Source organism: Bombus flavifrons, chromosome 13 (genome assembly GCF_040668555.2).
Source record: "Bombus flavifrons isolate JBK064 chromosome 13, iyBomFlav1_principal, whole genome shotgun sequence".
In the NCBI taxonomy this organism is placed as follows: domain Eukaryota; kingdom Metazoa; phylum Arthropoda; class Insecta; order Hymenoptera; family Apidae; genus Bombus; species Bombus flavifrons.
This window is the reverse complement of record NC_138454.1, coordinates 1827225-1840114: the sequence shown is the minus strand read 5'-3', so window position 1 is coordinate 1840114 and position 12890 is coordinate 1827225. Positions and strand designations below refer to the sequence as shown.

General features: G+C 35.7%; 1 protein-coding gene across 9 annotated transcripts in view; it reads left to right on the top strand.

The window, feature by feature from the left end:
• Positions 1-12890, top strand: part of Ppn (proteoglycan-like sulfated glycoprotein papilin) — a 157236-nt gene that overhangs the window by 135178 nt on the left and 9168 nt on the right. For 3 of the 9 annotated variants that reach the window (XM_069126191.1, XM_069126199.1, XM_069126190.1), the window contains exons 15-32: positions 14-155; positions 366-481; positions 687-1050; positions 1296-1505; positions 1785-2696; positions 2941-3286; positions 3546-3670; positions 3758-3967; positions 4482-4880; positions 5211-5567; positions 5852-6028; positions 6229-6408; positions 7146-7325; positions 9832-10047; positions 10185-10355; positions 11187-11600; positions 12183-12395; positions 12625-12810. In XM_069126191.1, the coding sequence (XP_068982292.1) occupies positions 14-155; positions 366-481; positions 687-1050; positions 1296-1505; positions 1785-2696; positions 2941-3286; positions 3546-3670; positions 3758-3967; positions 4482-4880; positions 5211-5567; positions 5852-6028; positions 6229-6408; positions 7146-7325; positions 9832-10047; positions 10185-10355; positions 11187-11600; positions 12183-12395; positions 12625-12810 (4918 nt within the window). Of the gene's footprint in view, positions 1-13; positions 156-365; positions 482-686; positions 1051-1295; positions 1506-1784; positions 2697-2940; positions 3287-3545; positions 3671-3757; positions 3968-4481; positions 4881-5210; positions 5568-5851; positions 6029-6228; positions 6409-7145; positions 7326-9101; positions 9273-9831; positions 10048-10184; positions 10356-11186; positions 11601-12182; positions 12396-12624; positions 12811-12890 lie in introns of all 9 variants that reach the window. The other 6 variants (XM_069126192.1, XM_069126196.1, XM_069126193.1 and 3 more) reach the window with 6 other exon arrangements.

Sequence of the window (12890 nt, the reverse complement as noted above, 5' to 3'; positions counted from 1 at the left end):
TACCGTGTTCCAGTGCTCGAAACCGTGTGGTGGTGGCACGATGAATCGCAAGGTGATTTGCATGAAAGCCAACATGACGGTCACAATGAACAACTGCGACTCTAATACGATCATATTCTCCATGGAAAATTGCAACAACCAAGCTTGCGAAGAAGGTACGTCCTAAATCTGGGAGAAGTCCAGAAAAATTGAAAATTGATTTATGCTGCAATTAAAAAATCAGGTTTTCTAGTGTTTTAATAAGTCACCTAAACTAATTCAATTATATTAATTTACGTATTCAATGTTCTTAATGTAAGTGTCGTTCCTCTCCAGAAATAAACAATAATGAAGGATAATTTAGTTAATCAAAATCTTTTTTCCAGACGAGGTGATACCAATGCAACCAGAGAAAATCCCAGATCTCACTGAAGAGGACGAAGAGTGCGAAGTGTACGAGGATGAAAACTTCGTGACTGTCTCTTCAAGCTTGATACCTAGCGTAAGTGAAATTTGGTCGTAGTTAATCAAATACTTAGTTTCACAGCTTCTTCATCTATCGTTACATTTATATCTCATTTTCCTATGAATGTGATGTTAATTTATCATTTTTCTATTAGTACAGGTGTTATTAAAATTTATTTTCTCAATTTACTTTTATGATTTCCCCGATTTACATAAAAGTGTAATTTTATCTATTGATTTAGGATAAATCTAGTAAAATGTTAGATCTTACGGAAGCAACTCCTCTGAGCTCGCCAGATACGAGTGATACTACCGGAAGCGACATATATGATAAAATGCAAGGGGATGCCGGATATACCAGGGGCGACATATCTCCTGGAGAAATGGAAATGGGTGAAGGAAGTGGGACAGATTTCACGGATATATACACATATACATCAGGGTTTGAATCGACGTTCGAAGGCAGTGGAACCAACGAGGTTACCGAAGATGGTGAACTGTTTGGAATGGAATTTGGAATAACGGAAATCGGCGTGACCGAAGAGATCGAATCCACCATGGATTCTACTGACGAATCGACAGTTGAATCGATGACTGAGTCTGATGGTGAGTTGATGTGATTTCATTCTTAACAATTGTAGCGTGGTAAAGAAATTGCTTAATTGAAATGTCTATCTGTATTTCGAAAAAATAATATTTGAAGACATTTCCTTTTTAACTATATAATATAGTAAGTTTTAGTCTTTTGGCCTTAATTGAGGTATCAATTTAATGTATTGACAACAAATTTTATTATGAAATTATCTTATTCAATAATTACATTGTTTGAAAAATATCACAAAATAATTCAGGAACGGATATGACAACTGAGTCTGGTGGAATTGAAGAAACAACAACTGGATCGAGCGACGAGACTACCGAAATGCCGGAGGGCACTGAGAGTGGACCAACCGAGGCCACGGAATCCACTGAATCGGGCCCAACCACATCTTCGTCGGAAACGGAAAGCACAGTTACTGAGCAGACCATTTCAACAGAAATGACCCCTACCGAGGAATCTGGTAAATCGAAATTCCATTATTGTATAAACAGAAATGTTACGTTAGAAACACCATCAATTAAAAATTTTGAAATACTAAATAACAATACAATTATATTAATAATTATAGTGCAATAAATAAGTGCAATTTAATTATACGATGACTTTTGATCTACATGATAAAGTACACTAAAAGTTCTTCACATAAAGGCTTCTACCTTTTTCTTTCTAAAAGTTTTGCCTTTCATTCTGAACTCCGAACTAAGTATTGTTGCTGTTAATTATTAATTTTATATATCAGCAGTTACGCTTGAAACAACATCAGAAGTAGAAGAAACGGGTGTGACTGGAGAAACAACAGAATCAGGTGCCACTGAAGAAAGTACCGAATCAGGATCAACAGAACCAACGATGTCTACGGAATCAGGAGTTACAGAAGAAACCACAGAATCTGGTGTAACGACAGAAGGTACGCCAATAGAAATCACTGAGTCAACAGAATATGGAGCTACGACAGAGCCTGGAGCTACGACAGAATCTGGAGCTACGGCAGAATCTGGAGCTACGACAGAGCCTGGAGCTACGACAGAGCCTGGAGCTACGACAGAATCTGCAGCAACGGAAATCACCGAATCAACAGAATCTGGAGCTACGGAAGTCACTGAATCAACAGAATCTGGAGCCACGACAGAATCTGGAGCCACTACAGAATCTGGAGCTACAACAGAATCCGGAGCCACAACAGAATCTGGAACCACGATAGAATCTGGAGCCACGACAGAATCTGGAGCCACGACAGAATCTGGAGCCACGATAGAATCTGGAGCTACGACAGAATCTGGAGCTACAACAGAGTCTGGAACCACCATAGAATCTGGAGCCACGACAGAATCTGGAGCTACAACAGAATCAATAGAATCTGGAGCAACTATCGAAATCACGGAATCTGGTCCGACAGAAACTACCGAATCTAGCATGACAACAGAATCTGGTATGACTACAGAATCTGGCAAAACAATAACAGAACAAACGACAGTTTCCGGCGAAACCACCGAATCTGGCGCCACGACCGAATCAGGAGAAACTACAGAGTCTGGTGCAACCACTGAGAGCGGTGAAACCACTGTGTCTGGCGTAACTGATACTACTGTTTCTGGATTGACACCGGTCACTGAGGAAGCAAAATCGGAAGTAACTGAGAAGATAGACAGACGTAAGTACATTTAGTTCATTGATATGTTTTGTGTTAATTAATGTAAATTAGAAGATTCGATGAGATGGATTAAGTAGATAAAAGAAACTTTCATAAAATGAAAATGTATTAATAAAAGTACATACAATAAAAATGATAAAAATATTGACCAATTTTATTTTAGAATATTAATTTTATTATCTAAATAATAAACGGTTAATAAAATAACGTTAAATAATAAACGAGGATGAATTTTCTCTTTCAGTATTCGGATTCTGGACGACCATTGGCCCAGAAGAAACCACGCGCAAGCATCGCGTGTGCAAAGTGTTGAGGAAGAAGACCTGTAAGGCCTCGCCCTTCGGTTGCTGTTACGATGGAATTACTAAGGCCGAAGGACCGTTTGGCCAAGGATGTCCCACGGTACAGACTTGCAACGACACTAAATACGGTTGTTGTTCGGATGGAGTGTCTGCAGCCACTGGTCCGGAGAACCAAGGTTGTCCCGAATCACACTGCAAGGAAACGTTGTTCGGTTGTTGCCCTGATGGAATTATCGCTGCTGAGGGCAACGACTTCGAAGGATGCAAGAAACCTTGCAGCGAAACAGAGTTAGCATAATATTTTAAACATCGCGATAGTTATGTTTTACAATATTTCAGAAAATAGGTTTTATTAATATTTTAAAGACATTGATAAGAGAAACAGTAAGTAGAATCTACGTAATGTTTTAAACGTCATAAGAATAATGTTTAATGTTTAATATACTGATATGAGAAATTCTGTTGCAATAATTAGTACGATATTTAATATATATTATATTTATTTAATATTTAGATATTTGTTAATGATATTAAATAAATATTTCAGATTTGGATGTTGTCCGGATAACGAGACTCCAGCTAGCGGAAAGGATAATATCGGATGCTGCAATGTCACTGAATTTGGTTGCTGTCCTGATGGAATTAAGCCCGCTTCTGGACCAAATGAAGAAGGTGCATTGTAATTTTTACTGAGTATATTTAAAAATCCTTAAATGTTATTAATCATACTGAGATGTTTGGTTAATATAATGACTACAGGTTGCGAAGAGGAAATTACTTCTGTCACACCTCTCACAGAAGAGTATGAAACAACTACAGTACAGGAAGATTGCGCAAATACCACCTACGGATGTTGTCCGAATGGTATTTCGACTGCTACTGGCACAAACTTCGCAGGATGCGGTGTTATAAATGCAGAGAACTGCACTATATCGTACTTTGGATGTTGTCCTGATGGCGCCTCACCAGGTATGTTGCATAATTATATAAAAATCTCAAAATATACATTTTCAAAAATTTCTGTGGTTCTCTAGTCAAACTTTTACAAATTCAAATGATTTTATTAGGTTTGCTCTATTATCTGTAAAAGTATTTAATTCCAATTCCCAAATATTACGCCATCTTCAATATTTCTATTCCAAGATAAATTCTCCTTTCTCAAAAAGATACAAGAATATATCCTTCTAATTTATAAATCAATCATCATATTACATTCCACTTCACTTATTGCATATTTTCACATTTTTACTCTAAAATAGTCTTATCGAAAAAGACAAAAATTATAAAAGTTCCGTTATGTCAATTTTCTAAAACATCTAATATTGTATTCAAATAAACTAAAAAGAAAACAAGAAACAAGAATCCTACCACGTTGATTTTCTAAAAATAGGCTGTTGATATATCAGAGTAAATTAAATATAAAAAAGAATTCCAATCTTCCAATTTTCTACGATAATTACCAGCTAATACACATCACATGTAGCTCTGGGTCCCAACAACTATGGCTGTCACATGCCCTGCGAAAACAGTACTTATGGCTGTTGCGATGACGGTAGCACTCCTGCTCATGGTCCAAACAGAGAGGGTTGTTGTCTGTCGACACCGTTCAAGTGCTGTCCAGACAACATACTTCCAGCTCGCGGTCCAGATTTCTACGGTTGTGGCTGTCAATACTCGAGATTCGGATGCTGTCCAGATAACAGCACCGCTGCTCGTGGTCCAAACAACGAAGGCTGCGGTTGCAAGTATACAGCTAATGGTTGCTGTCCTAACCGCTTCACCCCGGCCACAGGACCAAATTACGAGGGCTGTCCGTGTTATACGTATCAGTTTGGTTGCTGCCCTGATGGTGTCACCATCGCTAAAGGACCTCATGGACAAGGTAATTAGACCAAAAACTGAAATCATGTTAATTCTGATATACATATAGTGGCGTGGTAAAGGGAAGTTTAAAATTCTTATTTACTCATATCAGCCTTAACTTAATTATTACTATTAATTATTACAATTAAAATTTTCTTTGCGAAAAGATCCTTATTAATGATCAAAGCATAAAAAGACATAGAAATAGAAATACAGATGTAAATGGAACCAGAAATAGACAAATCTATAGTCTTTATCTTTCTCCCTTATGCAAATTAATTCTAATTCACTTCATATTATGGAGAAACATAACTTCAAAATGTACTCAGTACCACATCGTTTCTTGCAGGCTGCGGTTGTGAGAATACAGAATTCAAGTGCTGCTCAGATGGAAGAACTCCAGCAAAGGGTCCAAACTTCGCTGGATGCACTTGTGACACCTCGAAGTATGGATGTTGTCCCGATGGGGTGGAAGAAGCTCAAGGAGAAAACTTCGAGGGCTGTCTGTCTGTTCCATCTACTCCTGGGGCAGCGTGTGCTTTGGAGAAAGATAGAGGACCATGTCGGGACTTCACCGTCAAATGGTACTTCGACACGGAGTATGGTGGTTGCTCGCGGTTCTGGTATGGAGGTTGCGAAGGCAACGAGAATCGATTCAAGACGCAAGAAGAATGTAAGCAAGTGTGTGTGCAGCCCAAAGGAAAAGGTAAAGTACATAAAATATAAATATTACATACTGTTGAAAAAATTCGAATTCATTTAAAACGTTGAAATGCAATTGGATATTTAAGAAAAATTTAAAAATAATATATTTTTAGGGAATTAGTTTTTTATTAAAAAACATATGCACCTTCTCTGTAATAATTGTGACATTATAATATTTGTGCAATATTTACAACGTTTATGCGTACAAGTTAAATTTTTCTTATAGTTTTAAACATTGCATATTTTAATTATATTCGAGATATTAGAAGTCAAAACATTTCGCAGATTCATGTAACCTGCCAAAAATCTCTGGGCCCTGCGAGGGCTACTTCCCTACTTGGTATTACGACTCTGGGAGGAAACAGTGTGGTCAATTTGTCTATGGCGGTTGTCTCGGAAACGCGAATAAATTTAAAACGAAAGAAGAATGTGAAGAGCTTTGTGTTACTCCCGATGATTTGGGTAACTTCATCAATTCTTATTGAAATTCTTTTCTCGTTTTTATCAATGTTTGACAACATTTACGATAAATCATTATTTTAATATGATAAATATTTTCAATTTACAATTTCTCTAATTCCAAAAAGTAAAAGTTAAGTTTATATTTTATATACTGCTACTTCATTGCTAATATGCTCTCTTGCATTTTGTTACTTATGAAGATCCGTGCGAACAGTCGAAAGAGCCAGGTCCCTGCGAAGGCAACTTCACCAAATGGTATTTCAACGCAGAATCGCAAGCCTGCGAGCAATTCCGCTACGGTGGATGCAAGGGAAATGATAACAACTTCGCGACGGAAATCGCTTGCCACCAACAATGCTTGCAACCAGGGAGGACACGAGGTACGTTCTCCAGCACAATTCTCTTGATTCGACATTCGCACGTATCATGCTCGTTCTACTGCCTGAACCCATTTTTCATATTAGGTATTCTTTCCTACCAGATTCGTTTGAAAGTGTTTCAGATTTTTATCTATTGTTTTGCTTGTAGAACGAATCGAAGAACGTATATTTCATATGGCAACCTTTTTGACGATTGTTTTTGATTTTCATTTTTTAAGCGATCTTTTTACAGTTGTTTTCTGACGAACGTGAAAGGAACAGAAGTACAGCTAGCAATGGGAGTGGAAAGATTTATTATTAATTTATTTAATAGTAATTTATTTAGACGATCAGAAAAATAATTCACACGAGATTATTTTTTATTACATACTGTGAACAGAATTTTTTGATTAGTAGTCAATTTTCAAGCTGCGGTCGATCGGAGAAATTGAGAAGAATAATTGAAACTAAATCGCCAGATAGTTCGTTCAAATTCCACGATACAATACAACGAAATACATTCGGATATATTAAATGAATATGAACTACGATTTTCTATTGTACTACAATTCTGGCGACTTAGTATTCGTCTGAAAATATCACGCCAACAATCCGAATCTACATTTTCAACCAAACACCAAACACGATCTCAGCAAACATTCAGGCACCACATGTCACATAAAAGCACCAAATTGGCACCGACCATCGTCAAATATATCAAAGCTCTATGAGTAATCCGTAAAAATACATATTTCCAGTAAAACTGACAGACGTGTGCCGCCTGGAGAAAGATCCGGGCCCTTGTCCGGGCTCTGTGTTACGCTGGTATTATGACACCGTGCGTCAGATGTGTAGCCAATTTGTTTACGGCGGTTGTAAAGGCAATGTCAATAGATTCCTTACACGTGCTGCCTGTGAGCAGCGCTGCCCCGTAAAAGGTATCAGAAAAAGCAAAAAAGAAACAATCATAAAGAAAAAAAGAAAAAAAAGGAAAAATAATCCAAGAAAAAGAAAGTGATCAAATAAAAAGGATAGCACAGAAAAAAGAAAACGGGGAGATCAAAGGAACAAGCTTATCTGCTTCTTGTATAACAGTATCGCTAGCAATATTCAGAAAGAGAGTCGTTTCTCGTTCATTGATATTTGAGGAATGGCTTAATATTGAATAATTGAGAAATTACTCTCGATGTTGTCGTTGGTGATGGTTCGTTTGTCGTTGTCTCTATTTGTTGGCACAAAACACGTTTAACCCTTTGACAACTAATATTAACTCTGCTGTGATCATCGAATGTTTATTTCAGCAACGAAAAGGATTTGTATTATTTCAAGAAGATATTTAAAACGAAATTAAATCGCGGGATCACGTGTATCAATAAGAATATTTTCATTTTAACGTTAGAAAAATTCGATTGTATCGAATATGCCTAAAAGATATAACAGGGTTTTAACTAACGCTAAAATTCGTATGGGATGAAATTTCATCCATGACAGCTTCCGAGAAATAGTCGTGAAAATTATTATCTCTCGCCAGGTTTCATTCCATGTAAAGTATTTTCTTCAAAGTGACCGATGTCAAGGGGTTAACGAGAAAAGTGTTGATTGTAATTTGAATATCTTGGTTTTACAAATTTCTATTTCTTCTGCCTAACTATTGATCGTAATCGATTATATCAAGCATTGCCTTTTATCAAAGCACAGTATGCACTTAAAAGCACCCTTTCCATTTAAGTTGCACGCGATATCAAGCTGTCGTAGCGTTCTACGAGTCAATCCAATCAATGGAACTTGATTTTGTCGTATTATGTCCTCCGCAAAGCGGTTCTCGTCTCGAGATCGATCGTTCGATAGCTTTTGTCTGGCTTCGAACGAGCTCTCTCAATGGAGTAGTGCGATTTCCTTTCATTAATATTTTATGAGTGATCGCGTCGGTGATTTTTTATTGATGGTGTTACAAGAAAGAAGGAAAGTCATTTAACTTGGTTAATTCATATGACGTTAAAATTCAAATAATCGGGCTTTTCTTATTCTTTCATGAACGCACTGATTTTATTTGTCTTATTTCTTAATTGTGATAAGAGAATTTAACGGAAAAATTTTAAACGGGATATTTTTATGGTGAAATGTAGAAATAGAACTGGTAGCTGCACGAAATAGTGCTTATATTTTCAGGAATTACAAAAATATTAATTTCAAAGGTCGTAAGATAGTTGCAATAACACAACAATTTACAACTTACAATAAATTATATAATTATGACCTTTATTTAATCTGTCAAAATATTGAAACATACGATTAAATATATAATGGTAGAAATAATTATATGCGATACTAAATATGTTTTAAGAATTATATTAAAGAATTTAAAGATTTATGCCACTTATTAAGTAGCATAATGCGTATTTTATTTTGAAGATTGCTGCATATTATATGTATTTTATAAATTTTAAGCGTTTAAATGTTTCGTAAAAATTGAATTTTACTTGATTAAAACTTTAATCATTAAAACGTGATTAAAATTAACTAATTTCTATCTTCAGTTTTGATTTACTAGTTTAAACTACTTATTACTTGAAGTGTACATACATTGTTTTCATTGTTTTAATATTTTTTAGCACTCTGTATCGTGCATTAATTTAGAAAAAAGACCGCAGATCGTTAACGACAATATACTAAAATCTAATATTGCATGATATAATAAATAATGCGATTAACAGATAGTTGCTTGCTGCCACGAGCCGAAGGTAACTGTGGCGAGAAACAATCTCGATGGTACTTTGATCAGTCGGAGAATCGGTGCATGCCATTCTATTATACCGGTTGCGGTGGGAATAAAAATAATTTCGAATCTAGGGACGCATGCGAGTCTGATTGCCCGACTAAAATTGGTAAGATTTCGTCTAATCACATTCATCTTATTTTCATCATATTTCTTAAGCATACAACTATCTCTTCTCTGTTTTGTCTAAACTTTAGGTTCTTTTAAATTATAAAGTATCTTTCAACATATTCCTTTTAGTATAAATTAACAAAAAATAATCTAACGCTTACAACTTAATTAACGCTTTCCTTGTCAGTTTCGTTGTATTACCGTTATTGTTCCTTTCTTGTGTAATTGTTCTCGATGTCAATCGTACCGCATGCACGTAAATTATTTTACGGATTATACTCGAATGTGCGTTTTTTGCAAAAACAAATATATTCTTAATATACGTCCATCGCATAAATATATTTGCAATAAATTAAGTTATATACGTTGTATGTTGCTTTATTTGTTACAAAAGGTGAGGGAAGAAGTTCAATAAATCTTTAAAACGAATGAAAAGGATGTATTATAGAATTTTTCAAGAAATTGTTTCAAGAAATTGATTTTATTGAACTTTTTACTTCTCGGTATCATATGCTGAAACAAGGCAGATTTCTTATGCTATTTTTGTCCAAACACAGAGCAAGACACCTGTCTCTTGCCCGCGCTTTTGGGAGAATGCCACAATTATACTCAACGATGGTACTACGATTCGTACGAACAACAATGTAGGCAATTTTACTATGGTGGTTGCGGCGGGAACGAGAATAATTTTGTTACCGAACAAGATTGCTTTAACAGGTGCCAAACTACTACTAGCACCATCACACCATCGGAAGAGGACGGATTTAGACCAGGTAATATTTTTTGTAGCTAAAATATCGGATATTTTGTCTAATACAAATCCAATATTTGCAGATAAAATGGAACATTAGGATTACATGAATTAAACATAAAAATGCGAAGTTAAAGTTTAATACGTAAAATTTTCCAGATTTCTGCTTCCTTTCGAAGTATACCGGTCAATGCTCCGAAGAACACGTCAAATGGTTCTACGACAGCGGCGATGGTGTCTGCAAGCAATTTGTGTATAGCGGCTGCCAGAGCAATGGAAATAATTTCGACAGTCACGAAGAGTGCGAATATCGATGTGGAGATGTTCAAGGTTTGTATCATTACACATTACACATATGTGACTGCGCTTTCTCTTGCGCAATTCAACCAATATTATTAACTAGTGAAACTTTGAAATTGAAAATGAAATTAGAATTAATAATGTAGTATCGTGGAAAGATTAATCAAGAAAGACCCGATGAAATATAGTGCAGATAGAAAATGGAAGTGCTCACAGGCAAGAAGGGAGGGACAATTTCAACGGGCTAAGTGGCTCATCAATATATCCTTCAGACAAATAGTTACTTGGAAAGCCGTACGTGACCATCGTCGGTCATGGACGACTGCGGAACACGTGCGTGTTGTGGGAATACGAAAACTGTGATGATAAAGGGATGTCTTGGTGGAGAAAGTCAGTTAGTCTAGTTGTTCGTTAGTTGAGAGTTAGTTGTGAGCGAGTTGAGGGCGAGTTGCGAGTTAGTTACGAGAGAGTCGTTAGCCATTAGTTGTCGAGTTGTTGTGAGTTGTGAGTTGTGAGTTGTTAGTTGTGAATTATCAATTTAGTTGTTTTAGTTATATTACATTACTACATTAAGCTCTAATTAAGTAATCATCGTTTTCTTGTTTCAATCACTGTAAATAAATTTACCATAAATAATAAATTTACCATAATCACTATAATAAATTCTCTTGCACTATAGTAACAAGTTTGACAACAAAAGACACGAAATTCTGAAAATAAACTTTACAAATTGCAAGTCGTTTAATTATAATTTGAAAAAAATGGAGAAATAATTACTTTAAATATAATACTTACTACTAATTGCTCTAATGGTTACACTATTTATCTTTCTCATACTTTTCTTTTTACTTTTTTCTTCAGATCCATGCACTCTTCCCAAAGTCATTGGTCCCTGCAATGGTGTTGTTAGACAACACTACTACGACCATCAATCAGATTCTTGCTACGAATTCGAATATAGCGGTTGCCAGGGTAATAAGAATCGTTTCCAGGATAAAGAATCCTGCGAAAGGAAGTGTCAGAAACATGGTCAAACAGAAACACCTGCAAATGTTACTGTCGTACCTATCGTATCAGTTGAAACTGCCTCGAAGAACCCGATTTGTTACAAGACTGTCGATCCTGGTTCCTGCAATGGTGATATCACCGCTTATTACTATGATTCACACAATCAGTTGTGTCAGGCGTTTATCTATGGCGGCTGTGAAGGAAACGCGAATAGGTTCCAGACGGAAGAACAGTGTGAACGTCTTTGCGGAAAATTCCATGGTCAAGGTATATGTAGTGATTTTATTACTTTTATTACTATTCAGGCAGCATGGTTTGTAGAACTATATACTATGTAGTTCTATATACAGGATGTTACAAAATTTATCGGCAAAATATCTACAGATATATGCATAGAATCGATTCTAGACATCAATATGATGACAAAATTTTAATGGATTTTAATGGATTGAATCTTTCGTAATGAAACTTAATTTAACAGCAATTTATCAACGTTATTAGTTATAATATAACTATAGCCAAATTTTAAACAGGATTCGGGGTAAAATTGTATTTTTAGAGATTTTGGACATTTTAAGCGATTTTATTATCGTTTTATAATTCTTTTTACTATTCTTAGGATATTTAGTAAGATAAAATTCAGCGATATTATATAGATATATAATGATTATATAAAACAGATTAATAGATATTGATTCTATTTAAAATATATTCATGAATTATTGTCTAATTTTTCTATTGTTTAATCAGCAGATTATCGTATATATTCCAAGGAAATTGAGTAATAATTTGAAAGATTCCTCTGTTGCTCAACTTTATTAAATCTTTATTAAAAAATTCCTTTTACAGATATGTGTAATCTACCAGTGGATTCTGGCGTTTGTAGAGGCTCTTTCGCCAAATACTACTATGATTATGTCAGTCGCGTTTGTCGCGAGTTTCTGTACGGCGGATGTGAAGGCAACGCAAATAGATTTAGCACGATGGCTGAGTGTGAATCGATTTGCATTCATCACGAAGAACCCGTGCCACCTGGAAACGGTACCAGCCTCTCAAGCTTGTGTAAGTACTTCCACTCGTTTGATACGCAAAATTTCACCCAAACTTACTAACAACGTAAACGATCTCCGAAATCTTTAAACGAAATGCGAAAGAAATTCGAAAGAATATTACACGAAAAGAATTTCTCATAATTTTCTTTCAATAAATCTTTGAAAAGAAATCGGGAATTTCTTTTCGAGAGAATAAAATTAGCTCGCGACAACAATAATTTTGAACAATGATGATCCAGCGATTTGCAAAGAACCGGTCGACACAGGATCTTGTGCTTCGGGTCGACATGATTATACCAAGCGATTCTATTTCGACGACGAACAACAAACATGTCGAGGGTTCATTTATACTGGATGTGGTGGAAATCGTAACAGATTCAAGACTTTCGAGTCTTGCATTAGCACTTGTCTTACCAGTAAGTCGAGTAAGTCGAGGAACGGTGTTCCCCAACGATCTACACGATATTTTTGTTACACGTTTAATATTTTGAGCTTCGAACATGGT